This window comes from Lygodium microphyllum, chromosome 5 (genome assembly GCF_053477565.2).
Source record: "Lygodium microphyllum isolate KBCC chromosome 5, Lygodium_microphyllum_v1.1.10, whole genome shotgun sequence".
NCBI lineage: Eukaryota > Viridiplantae > Streptophyta > Polypodiopsida > Schizaeales > Lygodiaceae > Lygodium > Lygodium microphyllum.
The window spans coordinates 20,291,924-20,312,498 of record NC_141139.1 but is presented as its reverse complement, the minus strand read 5'-3'; the positions used below and the strand labels follow the sequence as shown (position 1 = coordinate 20,312,498).

At 37.9% G+C, this 20,575-nt stretch overlaps 2 protein-coding genes across 2 annotated transcripts; one reads left to right on the top strand and one right to left on the bottom strand.

The window, feature by feature from the left end:
- Positions 1-1,114: 1,114 nt before the first annotated feature.
- LOC148035574 (uncharacterized) lies at positions 1,115-3,220 on the top strand. The gene is made up of 2 exons (XM_087678977.1): positions 1,115-1,872; positions 2,086-3,220. Exons 1-2 carry the CDS (start codon positions 1,170-1,172, stop codon positions 2,205-2,207), a joined length of 825 nt encoding a protein of 274 aa, XP_087535103.1. The 5' UTR covers positions 1,115-1,169; the 3' UTR covers positions 2,208-3,220.
- Positions 3,221-5,894: 2,674 nt separating this feature from the next.
- LOC148035573 (uncharacterized) lies at positions 5,895-11,242 on the bottom strand. The gene is made up of 7 exons (XM_087678823.1): positions 10,119-11,242; positions 9,347-9,822; positions 7,513-9,037; positions 7,353-7,404; positions 6,488-6,548; positions 6,333-6,403; positions 5,895-6,023 (listed from the first exon to the last, which is right to left on the bottom strand). Exons 1-7 carry the CDS (start codon positions 11,240-11,242, stop codon positions 5,895-5,897), a joined length of 3,438 nt encoding a protein of 1,145 aa, XP_087534949.1.
- Positions 11,243-20,575: the final 9,333 nt, after the last annotated feature.

The following is a 20,575-nucleotide window of genomic DNA, read 5'->3' as shown; positions in this document are numbered from 1 at the left end:
CTCTCTCTCTCTCTCTCTCTCTCTCTCTCTCTCTCTCTCTCTCTCTCTCTCTCTCTCTCTCTCTCTCTCTCTCTCTCTCTCTCTCTCTCTCTCTCTCTCTCTCTCTCTCTCTCTCTCTCTCTCTCTCGGGGATACATTAAGGTTTCTAGGATCTATCTCTTATGGTTTCAAGGGGCAAATCAAGGTTTCTCTCTCTCTCTCTCTCTCTCTCTCTCTCTCTCTCTCTCTCTCTCTCTCTCTCTCTCTCTCTCTCTCTCTCTCTCTCTCTCTCTCTCTCTCTCTCTCTCTCTCTCTCTCTCTCTCTCTGCGAGCCGCTCTTGGTGATGTGCCTTACCTTGATCCACTGCATAAGGAACAACAACTCTAGTAGCTCCACTTCTCAAACATGAGAGAGAGGAGGAGAACGAGGATATGGAAAATTGTTGTTGGAGAGAGAAAGAGAGAGATCACCTTTTATCAGTGCCCTTTCCTACATGTATGCTCCCTTTCAACTATCTCAAGGTCATGCTGCCCTACCGAGAGAGGGGGCAATTAATTTTTTTTTTAAATAACTGCATGGTTGAGAGTGAGAATGTGTGTCAATGTGAGAGAAAGAGAGAGAGAGAGGATATAATATAGATGTGTCCTCATTTTTTTAAAAAAAACTTAGGGCCCTTACATATCGAGCAGGTTCCATCTCGAACGGACGTTCGCAAACACGTGTCAGATCATCATGCCTTGCGACTAAGCAACAAAATGTAATCCGGCCATTAACCCTCGTGCATTGGAAATTGATTGCCCATAATTCGTTAAGAACCAAATTTGACTGTGTTCAACCTTTCAATCAACAGCGAGAGCGCTTACCAAGCAAGCTAATTTTATAGGTTGCAAGAATCTCTAGACAAAAGTATTTTGATTCTGAATTTTGTGTGTAAGTGGCTCGTTTACACGGGCCTCTATTTGATGAAGCCTCCTCACGACTCACGAGTCTCTAAGGGCCCTTATCCTATTTTCCATTGGGTGGGAAAAAAGGTTTTTAATGAACACTCGACAAGTTGAAGCAAAGCCACGGCGCAGCCGCTAGTCTCAGCGATTAAACGAAGCTCTTAAATTAAGGTTGCGTCTTTTCCCAAGAGATAGCAGTTACTGTTCGTGCAGTGCGCAGGTTGATTGACTTGAGAGACAGACGAATGACTCTCGAAAAAGAAGAGAGAGGAAGTTGGGGAGGACGAAGGAAGCGGACGCCAGCTCGCCCGAGGCAGGCCCCAACTCGGCTACCTTTGGCGGGATTGGCGCCTGTCGATGATCATCATGAGCCAGCAAATATGCCCCATGAGGAAAAGCCGAGGAAAAGCGGCGGTTCGCCGGCAGCTGGTGGTGGCAGCACCAGCCCGCGCGGGAGGTTAGGCGGAAGTCGGCGCGGTGACGGGGGCGGGAGCGGGAGCGGCGCAGGCATCCGCTGGCCTAGTAGTCTTCGTCGGCGGCGCGGTGGCGGGGACGGGGACGGGGACGGGGACGGAAGCGACCCAAAAGGAAAAGCCCCCGCGTGCGGCGACGATGATGATGGCGGCGATCAGAGAGCCGGACGTCATCGAACCGCTGCCAATACGGATACCAATCGGCGCGGGCGCGGCGACGGTGGCCGCAAACCTAGCAGCCCTCGTCGGCCAGCTCCGGCAGCATCGTCTGGTCGAAGTCTGCTGGGCGGCGGCCGCCAACCGGTCAGCCCTCCTCGGCCAGCTCCTGCAGCATCCGCTGGGGCCGCCAACAGACGCAAACGGAAATCCCCCACGTGCGGCGCTGATGACGGCGGCAACGAGGAAGCCGAACGTCATCGAGCGGCCAGTAAGGATACAAATCGCCGTGATCATCACCTTAGCTCTCCTGAATGTGGTAAGGCTTCCGCTTGCCATACTACAGCACTTGACTTCCCCACCTCCGTATTGTCTATCTAATCACTCTGTCGAAGGCCTTCTGCGGCTTACAGTATTCGCATCCCAATATTAAGAACATGAACACCGCTCCATATTACTGTCATACATAATATTCATTAACCCTAACTGATCCAGACTCTCATCTTCATTAACCCTTACTTAGATGATGTAGGCCGATTCTTCCAAAACTTCCAATTGGACCATGTACCATTCCTAAAAGCTGAGGACTTGCCCGAAATGCCCAACTTTGACGATGATTATGCTTTTAGTGGTGCGAAGAAGAAGGTGGTATGATGAGGATGCCTTGATCAAATTAGTAACAAACTCCAATGGCCAAAAATCACAGTCCAGTAAACCAGGCGACTCCAGTGCAAAGGACTACAAGATGTAGCTCATCATGGGGTCCTTCGTTGCCTTTTGTTGCGGTTCGATGCCTGCCCATGGTTTCACAGTATAACCCTTCATCTCTTAAAGCCCGTGAGTCCATACTCCATAGCTTGAATTACAAACATGCCATGCATCATAAGCATCCTCAACTACACGCCAAAGAGCTTCCGTCATTGCATGTCAAACTTATATCAAGCAACACAAACAAAATCTCCCCATAGTTAATAATGCAATTAAAGTCTAAATTGCCTATCCATCTAGCCTTGTGATAAGGGAATCTATTTAAACCTTTGGTTAGAGCCTCATCACACGAAGGGTAGTGGGGTTTAGAGTAAGGAAAAGTACGCATGTTAAAACAAGTGGCTGCACTAGGAATAGCTCAAGCCAAAACAATATGAAACATCATTCTTGTGTCAAATTGCCCCCCCTATGGAGGTTGGCTTCTAGGCTCACCATCTCTAACAACGACAAAAAGGTCGAGAGCCTATTCATTAACATTGCTATAACCTATTAGCCTTGCATTTCTAAAGGGTTTTTACAAGGCGAGTGGGTTTCGAGTTAACCCACTAACCTTGGCACTACTTAGCACAACCCTATGTGCGTGGAGTTAATAGCTCTCTGCACCCCCCACTCACATTGGGTGCAACCCAACCCTTAGTAGGTTTGATTCCTAAGAACGCAAGATTGTAGCTTTTATAACTCACATTAGGTGCAACCCGACCCTTAGTAGGTTTGTTTCCTAAGAACACAAGATTGTAGCTTTTATAACTCAAGATATCTTAATGGGCAAAGTGTGTCGAATTGATTGTTTATCAAATGTAGCTCTAAACATTAGTGTTTTTTGCAAAGGCTTATATTATTGGTTGATATGAAAACTTAAGTATATAAGGAAAAATGTCATGCAATGATCATAACCCCTTAAGTATATCTTCATCAGTTCCTTGAGAAATTTGTGGTTTTCAAACCCATTGGAATAAAGCTTTCATTATAGTCAATCAAAAAGTATACCAATAGACAATAACTTTGGATTCGATACCACTTAACAACAACATTGTTTTTATAGATATACTTAGCAAACCATGTTTCTTATTATTGTTGAAGAAGTGACACTTATTACAGTTCTTGGGAAAACCAAGGAAGCTCTACATTTCAATTGTGAAGCTCTATATGGAATAATAGTAGTTCGTATTTCAAAGATACATGATTATAATAGTTAGTATCTTCAAAGATTGTGTGAGTACAAAGGCTATATTGGTATCAAATGTAAGAAATTCAATAGCTCTTGAGGATAGGATTGTGGATCTTTGAGTTTATATGCACAAGGAGAGGGCTTATGTAAGGAAAAATTATATGATCAAATTTAGCTCACAAACACAAAGAAACTTTGTGTACCTCTCAAAGGTGCCATAATAGGTTCTACTACACTCATGGTTGAGCTTAATACATATGGTAAAACCAGCAGTATGTGATGTAAGTTGTGAGACTAAGTTAGAGCAAGACCATTAAAATGGAAATCTCCTTGTTGTCAACACTTCCAAATGTATTTTTTAGTTGTCCTTAAAAACAATACTAATATCTCATATTGTCCAATGACTAATTACAACTTCATTGTTATCTTAGTTATAGGGTCATGCCAACTTGAGACAAGGTACAAGGGTCAACCATTAAGCTAAACCCTTTTCCATAGCATATTAATTCAAAGCACAAAAAGTTTAGACCAAAAGAATTAATACACTTAAAGGTGAAATGGAGATAGTAACCATCTAATTGCATGCATTTGAAGGTTATGATGCTTAGTTCGAAAAAGTTTTGGGTAATTCTAGTATCATTCACTAACTCTTTTACTTTCTAACTTACTACCTTGATAACCATTGAGGTGTAAATAGCAAATTCTCATGCCATCCCAAGCAATCATGTCAATTGACTAGTAGTATTATTTATAGTATAATAGACCTCTCATTAGAAACTCCAACTAACCTAGGTAAATATGTAGTAGTGGAAAACAATAATTCAAGGACACACTATTTTTCATTTTTTGACATTCTCAACAAAATTTCCATATTTAAGAAACATAATTATTGTATTATTGAATTGATTTCCTTATCAATAAGAATTCATGCACAAGGCATAGTAGCTGATAGTTTAATCCTTCATTTGCATCTTTACCACATGTCTCTTTCATTAACATGCTTGTTATTATTTATAAAAAAATAAGCATTGGTTTAACAGCCGTTCACTTCTAGCTTAATATAAATTATGCTACTCTCCACAACTCTCTCTTAATCTGTGGATGCCTTCTTTGTCTCTCATTCAACACCTTTTCCCCAAACCTAATTGTAGATCCATTTCCTTCATTGTCATCCTATCCAATAGCCCAACCAATGTCTAAAAAGGGCTATATCAACAATCATAAAAATGGGTCTTCCATCTACATGATCAACTTTTCTCAAACAGAGTGCAACCTTCAACAATTTCTTAAACTTTTTCATAGCCTTTGTGTGCATTCTATCCCATAGGAATTTCTACCCTTTCCTCAACAGATGGTACACAACATCTACAATATGCGCAAATGAGGTATCTAGATAAGATGAAATACACAAGCTCCTAAAAATCTCCTCACCTATGAAACTAAAAAACAAGTCTCTTCCATCCTATCAATAGCATCCACTTTTACTAGATATGGCCTTCTGCCATATGGACCACACATAGGTCCAACAATTTAAACCTCATTCACCCCAAAGATTGACTTATTCCATGAAAGAGTCAGATGCCCCTCTTCCAGCTTAGTCAATCCATCTTTTCACAGTTAGTAATGTGTTTAGCAGCAAATCTTCTACATAGATTTAGACATTCAAGTCATAATATGCCCATTTGTACTAGAGACTAAAGTCTTGATAACCAATAAACTCCCAATCAATTATCACAATTAGTTATATATAAGAATCTTACCCTTAAATATTGGCACCATAACTTTGGATATACAATTATTGGGCTTGGGAAGAATGATATAATTCTAGTATCTATTGAATTTAGATAGTAGAATAAATCACTATAATGGAGAGTTGCAATAATGCATGTGCATATCGCAAAGAAACTTGAGCATAGACAACCTAAAATGCACAACTGCAAGTCAATTAATGATACACAAATATTGCAAATCAAAGATATGCATAAAATGATCTTAAATACATAAACTAAAGGGAGGTCTGCTTCTTATAGGAATATGATTATGAACGAAGGAAAAAGGTGCTAGCTAAAAATGTCGGAGGCCTATCTTTATGGGTAGCCTACATGGGTAGCTTTTGCTTAAAATAGGGGCATGTTGACTTTTGCACTCACTTAAGATCTATTTATATTCAATGATGCTTGATCTTAAAAGCTAGATGTAGATTCTAAATTAGGATATGACTCAAGGTGATCACTTCTTTTAAATATATCATGTCATGTAATTAAATAGATGACGTGTTTCAATTATGGTAACCTAGGGGATGCATCAAGCTTTCATATGGAGTCTTCTAGATAGGACTTGGTCAAGTTGTAGGATAGGAAAGTATATATACAAAGACTTGTTAGTAAAAGAAGGTATGTTTTACATTAGTATATGGCATCAAGATTTCCAAAATTCTGCCCATGAATTAAACTAGGCGCTCCGCGCCTAGACTCAGCCCAGCGCTTCGCACCGGGGCCGGCGCTACGCGCCAACTTTCTCCCGATGCTTTGCGCCTGGATGTGAAGCACAAATGTTTTAATTTGTTCACACATTCTTCCACTTAGTAATGAATCAAGTAGTCTTGCAATTTTTTAACTTCATTATAAAATCTAATAATTCAATACAATAACATTGATTATCTCAACCGTAATAATTGGAAAACATAACTGAAGCAAAAGTGATTTTTAAATATCATGAAAGAATTCCAACTATAACAACAGGTAAATGGAAAAGAAAGTATAAAATGTTTTCAAAAAGATAGTTGTACTGTAGAAAATCAACCATCGAAAAGAAAGCTTTCTCTTCTTAGATGAATTATCAACCGTGGATCTAGCACGGTGAACATATGTGGGCGAAGCTGTGACACGCCCCGCCGCAGATTGTGCTGCAACATCTAAAAACGAAAAAAAAAACTTTAGAAATAAAGATATTAAATTTATAAAGCAAAACATTAATTAATGAAAATGGTAAGTATTACCTGGGGACGTGATATGATTGGCTCTCACATTAGTAGAGCAGTCAGCGGAATTTGGATGAAACTAATGCAAAGTTACAAAACATGATTAATCTTTAAAATCCCATTTACTCCAGTCATTCGGTATGTGTCTAGTATGGGACCGAGATATGAAGTAACATCTGTTTGTCTAACATAGGAGCATTGGATCCATCCAAAATATAAAATTTCTACATATAAAGGAGTGTTTCCATTCGTAAATCCATCATTGGGTAATCTTTCGATTACCCTAGCCAAAGTTCTTTGGATAATAGCATCCGTAGCAATAGTTCGCAATGCTTCTTGAAGTCTCATTTGATAAGGAGAGGCACGATAATATTCAAATATTGTTTGGGCCATCTATCAATAAAAATTAGAAAACATAAAAATATATGATTAAAAAATAATAAATACACTTTGATGATATTGCACAAAAAATTTAATGCAAATATAATATGATAGAAAGAGGAAATAACTTTTATGGTAGAAATAATTTAAACACAATGTTCTCATATAGTAAAACAAACATACGTCTAACTTCACATAAAATCATGAATATCTATGCATACATGAGAGATATGATTAAAACATTAAAGTATTAAATCAGAGAAAATAAGTCAAACTTGCTTTTCATCGACGAAAAACTCACTACTAAAAAAGAACATAAGAAAGCACAACACTACATTTTATAGATATGTGAACAAAGAAGAAAAAAAGGTGTTGATTGTATTAAAATAAAAACATTATGCAAATATAATATGAGAGAACAAACATTACACTTTTGAAAAAATAGAGGTTACAATACTTTCTGTAAAAATTCATTATATACAATATTGATTGTACCATTTACCATGTCCTCTTTCTCATTAATCAAGACTTTCAATCTATCCGGAGACTTTACTCTGGAGAAAGCAACATAGAGTTGACCATGAGTAAAGACTGGGGTTTTTAGATATATTCCCAAACGTGATAACGTTTGGCCTTGAGATTTGTTGATTGTCATTGCAAACGCCAAACGGACTGGGAATTGCAAGCGTTTCATTGAGAAAGGAAGTTCCAGTGTAGTTGGGATGAAAGTTATCCTCGGGATAAAAACTCTGTCACCAATATTAGTCCCCGTAATTATCTCTGCATCAATGGCCTTGTTATTGAAAGCCTTGCATACCAGCCTAGTACCATTGCATAAACCTTTAGAAGGATTCAAGTTCCTGAGCAATATTATTGGAGCATTTACTTTGAGCAACAAGATATGAGGAGGAATACCTCCACCGAGGTCAAGGGAATTTAGATATTCCACAGAATAGAGGAATGAGTTCTCCTCGGTTCTATCCACAGAATCAGCACTATAGTATTGTTTAACCTCTCCCGGCATCAGTTGCAATGCATGATTGTTTATCATTTCCACATCATTGTTTCGAGGTGCAAGAATGGCACGTCCACTAAAGAACGTTTTGTAATCAATTACACAATTCATTTCACAATAGACAAAATTGATCAAGTCTTGTATAGATCCTCCCTTCAACAACAATGCAGGTGGAATTTGCAATATATTATTAGTATGTGTTAAATCTTTTCCATCTCCAATGTCTTGCAACCATGCAACAAACTGACCCTCATCTGATGCGACCCGCATATTCTGTGTAAGTTTCAAAACATTGAAATATTGCCACAAATTGGAACAACATATAGCAGCACCGATAATATCCTCACGGGTACCCTTTGGTACAACAGGCAATATTTGCCTAAAATCTCCACCTAGTAGAATAACTTTACCACCAAATGGCATATCACACTGCATTATATCCTTTAAAGTTCTGTCAAGTGCCTCAAAGGTATTACGATGCAACACAGGAGCTTCATCCCACAAAATAAGACTTGCCTCTTTTAACAGTGCTGCAAGATGACTTTGAACATGTATATTGCATGTAGAATTATTATTTGCCTGTAATGGAATTTTGAACTTTGAATGGGCAGTACGACCATGTGGCAAAAGCAATGCAGCAACACCAGAGGATGCTGTAGCTATTGCAATGCGACCTTGACTGCGAAGCTTTGCAAGCAAACATTTGTATAGAAATGTTTTTCCAGAACCGCCTGGGCCATCTAAGAAAAATGGTTTACCCAAACCACTATCAATGGCATTCATTATTTCCATGAAACAATTTCTTTGTCCATCATTCAACAAAGCTTGCATTGTTAAGAATGTATTCTCTTGTTCTACTTTATCATATAGTTGTTCATCAAGGATCAAAGGATTTGTATATTCTTGCATTGTCACCTCAGGCAATCCATGATACTCTGCCAAATTGCGACCATGTTGATCTAAAAGTTTTTGAATATGCATCAATGCATGATTATTGGCCTCATCTTGCATATCAACATTTCGCCTATTTTGCAAGGAGAGTCTATGTTTTATATCCTCTGTCAACGGACCTAAGAACTCTTCCCATAGAGCCCCAGGTCGGGCAGGCAAACAAAATACCAAGATGGATGCAAACAAATTTCTTAATTGAGCACCGGTTTGCATCAATGCAGCTTCACGCAAACACATTTGTCATTCATCATCCGTTTCCAACATTCCTTTTGCAATGCAAGCCTCCTTAAAAGTTGAATATACCACATTATCAACCGTACGCAATGCCTCAAATGATGTGCAACCCTTGCATACAGTGAGTAGTAGCCGCAAATAGTATTTTTCTCCACACATAGGTGAAACAAAGTATATTCGACCACATGTGTTTCCTTGCTTTCTCTTTGTCCACATTTTTTTGCGTGCATTCCAAACCCAAAACATTGGAAAGTCTTGATAGAGAGCTGTGTTAGCATCAGGGTGCAAACGATTACATGTAAACCATTCTATGAGAGTTGTTTTTTGAGCATTTTCATTTTGCACCACATCACGTATGTTATTAGAGTCACGAAACAAAACAGTATTCTCTCCAGGTAAATGTATTTGCAATCGTTGAATATCGGGTTTCTCATCATGAAGTTTGAATTCAAATATTCGCCAACATGCTTCTGAAGCCGAAATATATCGTGCATCTAAGTACCTCTCAATCTCATCAATATTTTGTGCATTAATATTTTCTGCGTCAATATCATTGGAACCGGAACCACGCGTACTTGTAAACCGAATGGTTGCTCGATCATGGCCCTTATATACATATTTATACAAATATTTGACAGCTGCAATTGTCGAGCAAACCTCAACATTTATGTGAGCACTATACTTGGAACTCACATAAGGATTGTAAGGCACTATCCATCGATTATCCAAGAGGTTACCATTAGCATTATGAGTTTTTCCATCCTCTCGACGTCTGTATAAAGGATAACCAGATTTATCAACTGTAGTTGTATGTATAAACTTTTTGGAATAATCATTTATACACTTTCCGTCCACCATGCAAGCGCTTTTTGGATTGAACTCACCACACGGACCATGTATGTTACATTTAGTAATAATTCGATACAAATCCAAAAACCTTTCCTTATCAGGCAGCTCAGCGCACACCAGTCTATCATAATGACGTGCTTCTAGTGGCTTAAAGCATGGTTCTAATATCAAGAGCGTATGTGAATGAGGCAGCCTCTCTTTTGGAATTCTATGACGGACACATATCCAGCAACTTTACCAAACAACTCCTTTTTCACTATCGACTGCATCATGTCCTTATGTTTCAAATGAAAAACTCTAGCAGTTAAATCTGGTCGATCATGTGGAGTTTGACCAGGCAACAAAGCATCTGTAATTTCAGACCACTTAGGATTGCATGTCATGGTGATAAACAAATCAGGTTTACCTTTGCTACGTACAATTGCCATAGCATCTTGATATAATTGGTACATGAATCTTGGTCCACCTGTAAAGCTAGATGGCAATACTATTCTCCTGCCCACACCAATCCCAGTGATATTAGCATCAACTGCATCCGAACCATTGACCATATCAGCCAATCCCCTATACATTTCAACTCGCAATGTTGCTTGATTATGACGACACCAAGCCAATCTATATTGCTCAATGCTACAATAACCATCGACAATGTATTGTTGTAGCAAGCGACCACCCCTTAAAAGACATGCATTAGTATCATCTCGAATCTGAAGTCGAAAAGTGTAATATTGCATTTGAGTGATACAATCTTTATTTGCAAGACTATTGGCATTAATATGAGCATCAATAAATGCATATGGAACTTTAGTATGCCATCCATCCTCTCCATTTGGAAAAAGAAGAACATATAACAATGGCATATATGCCTTGTGCAAGTTAGAAATATAAATCAAATGGCCTTGTCGTGTGCGAACTTGAATGCTATGATGATCAAGTATATCATCATCACCTTGTCCAAGCATGATCGCAGCAACCTCACTTGCAGTGGGAACTGAATATCGTCTAGACGTGGATCGATTTTGAAAAATATACGTTCTTATTTCTACTGATGGATTGCGTTGCAAGCTTGCACCAACTGCTATAAAGGCCTGTGCGTAAGCATTGTGATCATGCATCTTTTGTTGAAGCTCTTGTAGTAAGTCTGGCAAAAGCCCAGGTAAAACCCCCATGCGATTCAATAACTCATGATCAGTGTCAAAAATATAAAGTTGTGAAAACTTTGGCATTTGTTGTCCATCCTCACTTGGCAATAGGGAACCCATCCGGTGATATATTGATCCATGAACTCGAAAAGTATAACCATTTCCATTTTGAGGCAAAAGCTCATCAATTTTTGCACCCATTGAAACAAAAGCCAATGCGCTATTATAAGCACGTATATTTTTTTTTGAACTCTCTGCTTTGTGGATGTGTGCCATCAAGCAAATTACACAGAGGTTGTGGTGGTTGCTGTAGAGGTGGAAAAATTACTTTCCCTTCTCTACAGCAATGCTTTCCAATCAAAGTTGTACGCATTGTTTTAGTTTCATCATGCCACAACTTAGCCATGCAATGGTGACAAACCTTGCAAAGGGTACCAATTGCATGCAAATTTGGTTTTTGGAAGAGCAAAATTGTTACTGATGGATGAATATCCAAATTAGGTGGCATGTCATGGAGAATTGAACAAAATCCTCCATTTTGAGGTAGAAATATAGGAGCTTGAATATTGTACTGGTCATGTAGCATCTCAGTACTTGCATCTGCATGATGGATAGCTTCATTCTCTTCTTGAATAAGGCGAGGCAATTGAACATCTAAGGACAGTAATGGTCCGCCAGGCATTTGAGCACTTATATCAATTGTATTTGTTGTAATGCGATGCAATTGTTGTAATTGCGTTCTTGCTCTTGCCCTGTGTCTACGTTCAGCTCTAGTAGCATCAAGCATTTGCCTACAATTTCTTAATCCACCATTTGGATTATTTGTGTTTCCATTTCTTTGTGGACTTGTGATACGTACCCCCACTCCGAAGGGTAGCAATTCATGGTTATCCAACATCTCAACATCTATATTGTGGATAGTTGCATTGTCTCCTTGACGAATAGGAGGTGGTTGAACTTCCAACGGCAACAATGGTGCAACTGGCATTTGGTCACTTGTAGCTTGGATGCTATTGTATCTATCTCTATCTATGGTAGCATGATGCAGTTGTTACAATTCTGTTCTAACTATTGTCATGTGCATACGTTCAGCTCTCGTAACATTAAGCATTTGCCTACGCACACTGAAGCCACCATTAGGATTGTATTGTCGAGTTGCGGTAGACATTTGAACCTCAAAGGATACCAAATCATGAGCAACAGAGCAAGATGCAGCGCGAAATTGATTCCTTTGATATAGCTGATTTGGGATGCCGACATCCATATAGTTTCCATTTGCATGATGTTGCTCATACATATCTCTTGCATGGTCACGAACATGTAATTCAGTCCTAACTCTTGCAACGTGCCTACGTTTATATCTAGTAATTTTGAGGATTTCTCTACGTGCACGTAATACACGATCTCTAGGCACAGAATGTGTTGCAAGTACCATTGTCGAGAAAAACCTGAGATAAAAAGAAAAATGTACTTTGATATTAGTAATTGCATACTTTTATGTCCTATGCGTACTAAAATTTATTCCTATCTTTTAGGGAAGACTTTAGCAAAGATTTTCCTTCAAGATAAATTTGTTCTAAACACTATTTCAATATAAAATTTGAAGATTATAACATCACATAAGCAACAATATAATCTTACATGTGCAAGAATATAAATTGAAAGAGCATATTATGTCATTATCCTGGGGCATACAAAAGTCCAAATGACATGAAAATCCTCAAACCCAACAATAGAATGACATATCTATCGGAGGATCCGACAAAAGGTTATTGAAATCACCTGATATGCTAAGAGCACTATGCATTGGATGATGAACTCATGCGACGATTCAATAGGTTCAACATTGCAGAGAACCTATTGAGACAAAATTTTAGAGATGCGACATGCACATCGAGGCAAATGCTCTCAGGTGCAAGCACGCTTGCATTCCTTTGAGCCAGTAATTCACACACTCCATCCTCTATACGATTATTGCTCTTAGCAAGGTCTCGCAACTTTTCTGCATGGTCTTCCAAAGAACACCCTGGCCAGTGCTTGCGAACCAACTCATAGATTTCTCCTATATAGCCCTTTATTTCATCTATCTCGTCTTGCAACATTATCCCATCAGCCAAGCCTCCTTCATATTTTTCTGCCAGGATTTTTTCGATTCTTTGAAGGCGATCACCAAACTTTTGACAGAAGGAGTTTGAAGCTCTTTGACATTTGTTTAAACTCTTGATTTGCTTCTCAATTGCATCTAACCGATGCAGGATCTTTAGGGATACAACGGAAGTGTTGTGTCCTTTGACACGTTTGAGGGCACGCCGTACTGACTTCCTCCTAGCCATGTCTTTGGCTTTACGCACATTCATTCGTGCATTGGGAGTACACAAAACAATGTCTGGTACATGGACATTGTTTCTTGCATCAGATGTTTCAGCATGCTCCATACTGCCATGGTTACACAAAGTATTAAGAGATCACACACACACACACACACACACACACAGAATATATTTAAAAAGTAATTGAATATTTTCATGACGTAGGCGCACCAAAGTATTACAATATTTATGCATACATGAGAGAGACACAATGAGAGTATGTCGAGAAAATATTTGACACATCTTTTTCTCCACATCAAAGCATAAATATCCATACACACATGAGGGACATCATAAAATCATTAAACTATTAAAGTATTCAAGCATTTATTACAACTTAAATGAACAAAATATTAATTAAAATATTATTAGCACATATATACATATGAATATATACTATCAACACAAAATAATAATGTTATCACACATTTTTTATACTAAAACACATACACACATTAATTAATCAAACACTTAAAACACGTAATAGACCTTAACAATGTAATGACACACATAACACATTAATTAATAAACGCATAAACACATTAAGAAATAATATTAACACACTTTCATATCAAAAGACTTTAATGTAGCACAAATCTTTAGTTATGAATGATACATTTGCTATTTTAACTTTGACCTATTTAAGAAAGTTATAGAAATGGCTACCATTACACAAAAGGACTCACCTAGAAAATGAGACTTAGAGCTATACTTTATTGTTTGTAAGCTATCAAAAATAGCTTTTAGAAGGAACCTAAAGAATGTGACCTAGAGCCATGCATTGAATATGTGAGAAATCATATGTGGACTTTATAGAATAGCTTCAAATTGTGGGACTCTTCTTTCCAAAAATATTTTATTGAGCCTACTAAACTTTGGATTCCTAAGTTCAATTTGGAAAAAAAAAGTCATAGCACTTGATCAATATTAACCACTAAAATCATCCTTATGATGTAAAGATAAGATAGAGAATTTGAAACCACACAAGCCTTTACCCAAAGTAAAGTTTGGGTCTTGCAAACGGGCTAAAATGCCTATTATTTGGAAAAAAAAGTCATAGCACTTGATCAATATTAACCACTAAAATCATCCTTATGATGTAAAGATAAGATAGAGAATTTGAAACCACGCAAGCATTTTTCACATGGGAGTTTGGGTCTTGCACATGGGCTAAAAGGCCTATTATACATTCCATTCAACTTTAATGTAGCATGAGTTCAATAACAGAGAGAGAGAGAGAGAGAGAGAGAGAGAGAGAGAGAGAGAGAGAGAGAGAGATGCACCTGAGAAGTATTGACGATGACGAAAGAGTAGAGTTGATGACGAAAGCAAAAGTACAAAAACTGCATGGAAAAATGAAAATGATGTTAGAGAGTAACGTCAAATATATTTAAGTGCATCATAAACATTGGCAATGTAGTAATGCACATTAATTATTAACATACCTACACACATCCCCCTCTCTCATTCTTCACAATAACATGCACACAACACACACGCACGCACTTGCACTCACACACACATGCACATACACTCACACACACACACACACACACACACACATGATATCCTTACATTAATAACTCCCGTGCTATAGACTATAGAACCACCATTTCATATACCCCCGTACATTAATAACTCCCATGCTATTAACTCCCATACATTAATAACTGATGCTAATCCTTGCCCTTAAGAAACTCAAACCAAGGTCTATAGCTACTCTCCCAAGATGCTAACCCTTTCCCTTAAATAAACTTTACTTTCCTCATTTCTTTCCCATGCATTATAGTTTTCTTCTCCCTTTTTCTTAGTAAGGAACTTAAGACCACTTCTTTGTGAAGGTATCACAAAGAAGCATTGAGAAAGAAACAAATCTACCAACCTCCTATATCATTTGTTGGCCATGAAAGTTTTGCCTCTTATGTAAATATATTCCTTGAATTTGATTGTTAGTTATGAAAGATGCATTTGCTATTTTGAACTTTGACCTATTTAAGAAAATTATAGAAATAGCTACCATTACACAAAAGGACTCACCTAGAAAATGAGACCTAGAGCTATACTTTTTAGTTTGTAAGCTATCAAATATAGCTTTTAGAAGGAACCTAAAGAATCTTTACTATATGTGACCTAGAGCCATGCATTGAATATGTGAGAAATCCTATGTGGACTTTCTAGAATAGCTTCAAATTGTGGGACTCTTCTTTCCAAAAATATTTTATTGAGCCTACTAAACTTTGAATTCCTAAGTTCAATTTGGAAAAAAAAAGTCATAGCACTAAAATCATCCTTATGATGTAAAGATAAGATAGAGAATTTGAGACCACGCAAGCATTTTTCACATGGGGACTTGGGTCTTGCACATGGGCTAAAAGGCCTATTATACATTCCATTCAACTTTAATGTAGCACAAATTCCACATGTGTGAATGCATGCACGTATAAAACCAATTAAACATTATTTTCAAGGGAAAGAAAATTTTCCTATTACAAAACGCCCTTGAGACAAAGCATATACAAACGTTATTATATAAAACATAATTATACAATTTAACATGACAAATATATATTGGTGGAGCATAATGATAGCAAGTTGTGGCATCGTTAGGGAACACTATTCTATCCTTCAATAGCATGGTGGGAGGAGGAAATGTGTTGCTTCAAGTAGGAGAGGGAAGGTTGGCTAGCTAGTGGTGAAAGAGTCATTGAAGATGAGCCATCTAGAGTGTGTTGATAGTCAAACACTAAGGAGGGGTAGCCTACCCCCCCTCTCTCTCTCTCTCCACACACACACACATATACACACCTATGGTACTAAAAAGTGGCCCTAAAGTGCCCCCTTTGGCACTAATCAATGGTCAGGATGTATATAGAACTATAGAGCCTCGATGATTTGGGGGGTGAGAGGGCTTTCTAGAGCCCAGTTCGTCACCTCGCTAAAAAACAGTCGTCGCCTTCTGCAGTCTAGTTTGTCACCATGCCACCAATCGCGTGATCTGTTCGCTTGGTTAGTCTTTTCATGAATACTCGCCACCATCGCTGCAGTGAGAGAGAGAGAGAGAGGGAGGTGAGATAATATAGACCTGGTTGCAGAGTGCACTGGACCTCCCTCAGGTATGCTATCATGACAGAACTCCTAATATAAAGGAGGAGGGTCGAGGATCGAGGAGGAGGGTCGAGGATCGAGGAGGAGGGTCGAGGAGGGCACGCCAGCGCGAGCAGGTCCAGCATGTTGAGGCCTAGCATGTCGAGGCGAGGAGCAGGTCGAGCATGTCGAGGCGAGGAGCAGGTCGAGCCGTAGATCCAGGACGCAACTTGAGGTGGGCAAGTGTTGTCGTGGCACCTACCCCCGCCATCTTCGTGGGGAGGTCGGGGGGCTGCCACGTGGCAGCAGCCCCCGACCTCCCGTTAATATATAGTATAGATGTATACATTAGTCGATTTTTTTATAAGTGCTTGAATGCATGAGATATATGGATATGAGTTTGTACTTTTCTTACTTCCATTCATCTTTGGTGAATAGGCCTACATTCATATAAAGAAAATAGAGAATGTGAGCTTTAAATACTCAAACAAAAATAACAAATAAGAAATTACTTTCTTTCTAATGCTTGGTTATAGAGTATGAAAGACAATCAACTATGTCTTGCTCTCAATTCCTCTAAACAAACAAATACCAACAAATGTCTTTATGAAAATACACATATGCATGCCCTACACATCATGTAGAAGATTTATCTAAATAACAAATAATTAGGTAGACCAAGAACACTCTTGAGGTGCCTTGACTATGAAGTGTATACAAACTCCCAAAATAAGATATTGAACTCGCAATAATCAATTAGCTCAAATCTCATCAAATTATCAAGAAGTGGATTAAATCAACCATATATATGCAAGTTAAAAATTAGTAGGAATGGACATTTCCATAAACTTTCTACCTAAGGAAAACCATCTATGTCCACCATCCCCTTGAGAACATGCCATGACATCAAGGGGAAATATTTTTAAGGCACTCATCCCTTCGACAATACACACAAGGGAGAACCATTTAAGGCACCTATCCCATCATGTAAGTGCCTCCTAGCAACATTAGAGATGCAACAAATGTTGGTCCCCTAGTTGAGATATTTATTCAAGGTTTTCACTTCATAGATGACTACACACACACACATTAACTTTCAATAGGGATTGTTGATCATTTGATTTATGTAGATATGCTAGGGGCTCTTTTATTCAAAAACCTTAGAAAAATATTTGATAATAAAATAATTTTTTAACCATTAGTAGCTAATATTGGAATAATTTAGCATTATGAGAACATAGCAAAGAAAAATTACCTTGTGGAAAGACTAATTATTAATTGCTTATTTTAGGAAAAATAACTAATATTTTGAAAATTCATCCATAAAGGAATGCATATAGAGAGATTATACTCATTTTGTGTCATGTTCCACTTTTCTTTTTGCATTTAAAATCTACTCAATTATATTTTGAGACACACATATACATATACAAACTTAGAGATCTTTTAGAGTTCCTTCATGTGATTGGTGTACATTAGTCATTTTACTAGTATCATATGTTTCCAAGAGGCAACTTATATCGATGTACATTTAATGGTTCATTACACATGCAACTAGTATTTGTCAATTATATTAGTGGTATCATGTGTTTCCAAGAGGCACCTACAACTTGTTATCTTGGCTTACTCTTATATCATGAACATTATAAACCTATAAACTATCATAAGGGGGAATATGGACTAAAAAAGGGCCCTTTAACTTAAGAGTTAATGACTTTCCCAATGACATGAGATTTGAGATGGACCAATGGGAGAGGGGATGGTGTGCAGATTTTTTCCACTCCTTTTTCCCCCTTAGGCCCACCACAAGTATGCTTGTCTTCTCTCTCTCTCTCTCTCTCTCTCTCTCTCTCTCTCTCTCTCTCTCTCTCTCTCTCTCTCTCTCTCTCTCTCTCTCTCTCTCTCTCTCTCTCTCTCTCTCTCTCTCTCTCAGTTTTACTTATAACAAACAACATGGCCCCCATGCTAGGTGGGCCCCACAAGGTGTCAAAAAGCAAGGAGGAAATATAAACAATTTTCCCCCTTCTCTCCCAAAAGGTCTGCTTTTCCTTTTAAGACTCATTTCATGTTGTGTATAGTCAAAGAAAAGTTTTTTTGTGTGTTATCTAAGAACTATTACTTCTTTTGGCATTCTCCCTCTCCATTTCACAAATCCATCCATCAAATCTTTCCACTACCTCCTTCCTTCCACTACCATAACCATAGCCCCAAAGGCACCATTGTCAATTGTGGTGCTCCATAGCTACCATTCTTAGTGCTCCATAGCTATCATTCCTCCCTTTCTTACAATCAACTCCTTACCTTCTTCCTCCTAAAAACTACACATTTATACTTGATGAATCATTCTAATGGAATCTACAAATCACCAACAATGTCCTTAAGACTTTGTCAAAGCTATCTATGTTTATAATACAAAGGATGAGAATGGAAAATGGATAGAAGTAATGCATGGGTGTAAATACAACCAAGAGCAACATGCCCTTATCGACTTAGATGCCAATATTTATTAAAGAATCATTAGAGAGGTAGATTGATCAGGTTTAAGGAGGTTCAAGATTATGATCTAATTTCTTGATTATGACATCTTCATCTCCTCTCCTTAGCGCTTGGCCTACTTCTGTCGTGAATATGGTAGAATGTGTGGGTTTAGGTTGTCATCTTGCATTCAACAAGCAAAACATTCAAGCCACTACAAGCAAATCTCTTCAATTCAAGTAGGAGATCATTTAACCCTTAATTTAACAAGAACATTATTGTTGATTTTTGGGATTCCATTCTCTATACATGCTAATATGGTTCATTATGATTTTATGTGCCTATCACATGCATCCTTGACAATAATCACACATACATTTTATCTTTTGCTCCAACTATGCTGAGTAATAATACAAACACAAAGTTTCATCATCCCTATCTCTAGACCATGAGAAAGCTTAAGGATGTGGAGGAATCAATTAATGTGCCATGAAAAACCCATGCACTTTCATGAAATATGCATCTCTATTAGGTGTTTACAAACACATCACTATGCATGCATAATATTTATTTATTGTGTTTCAAAGCCATCAAAACATGCCACGTGAATGGCATTCAAACTGATTTTTGATACATTGTTTCAAAGAGCAAAACAAAAGAAGAATAAAGAATGATATCCCATGCAGAGGAGAAGCATTACCTTTCTCAATCCACATGTATGAGGATCCCTTGCTCTTCTCCTCTTCTTCCCCTTCTTTAATAGATATACAAGGTATGCTCTCTATTAGTTTTCTTCTTTTGACAAAGGATTCATGAAGCTTTGTTATTCAATGGTTTCCGTGTTCCTTTGTCTTTTCCATTGTTGCCTATTACTTTATGCTTACTTGAAAAAATATGTATAGTCAAAGGTGAGATCTATAGCTCAAGCCTATCATGTTTTGTGATAGTCTGTCAAATAAGAATTAGGGGTTTTCTTCATTGTCTACACAAGTGCATCAACACAATTGTATACATAGACCTCACCCTGCAAGTTTCTACACAAGTAAATACTCTAGTAAATGCTTGTTTTCCTAGTTACTTCATCGTCATGGCAAACATAGATAGAACATGGCTTCACATGTGTGAGCTAACATGTTTTTGAATACTTTTCCCCATAGGTGCATGCATTGGTAAACACAAAAGTAAACATGTAGTCACAGGGCAAAAAACATGTCATACTATTGACATCGAAGTGGCACCACAATGCTAAACAACCGATTCTTGCAAGTGAAAGATGTTAACCGTAAATAATGTTAATCATACATTCTTATACAAAGTCTTTTTACTTATGTTTTCTTATTTGTTAAATTACGCTTGTATTTGCTTCTATAGCATCTTCTTCTTCAAGCACACATCAAGATATGTTTTGTCCTCTAGTGCTTTTTTTCCATTCACTTGTAAGATAATAAAATAGCATTTGTAGGACTATGTATGAAAATTGCAATACATTGTGGATGCTTGTTTGTAAATGCATATTTGTTTGATCATTGCCATGTTATAGATCTCATCGATTTCATCATCCTACAATTATAGCCGAGAAGAGATGATGGCAAAGATGTGGGCTTAC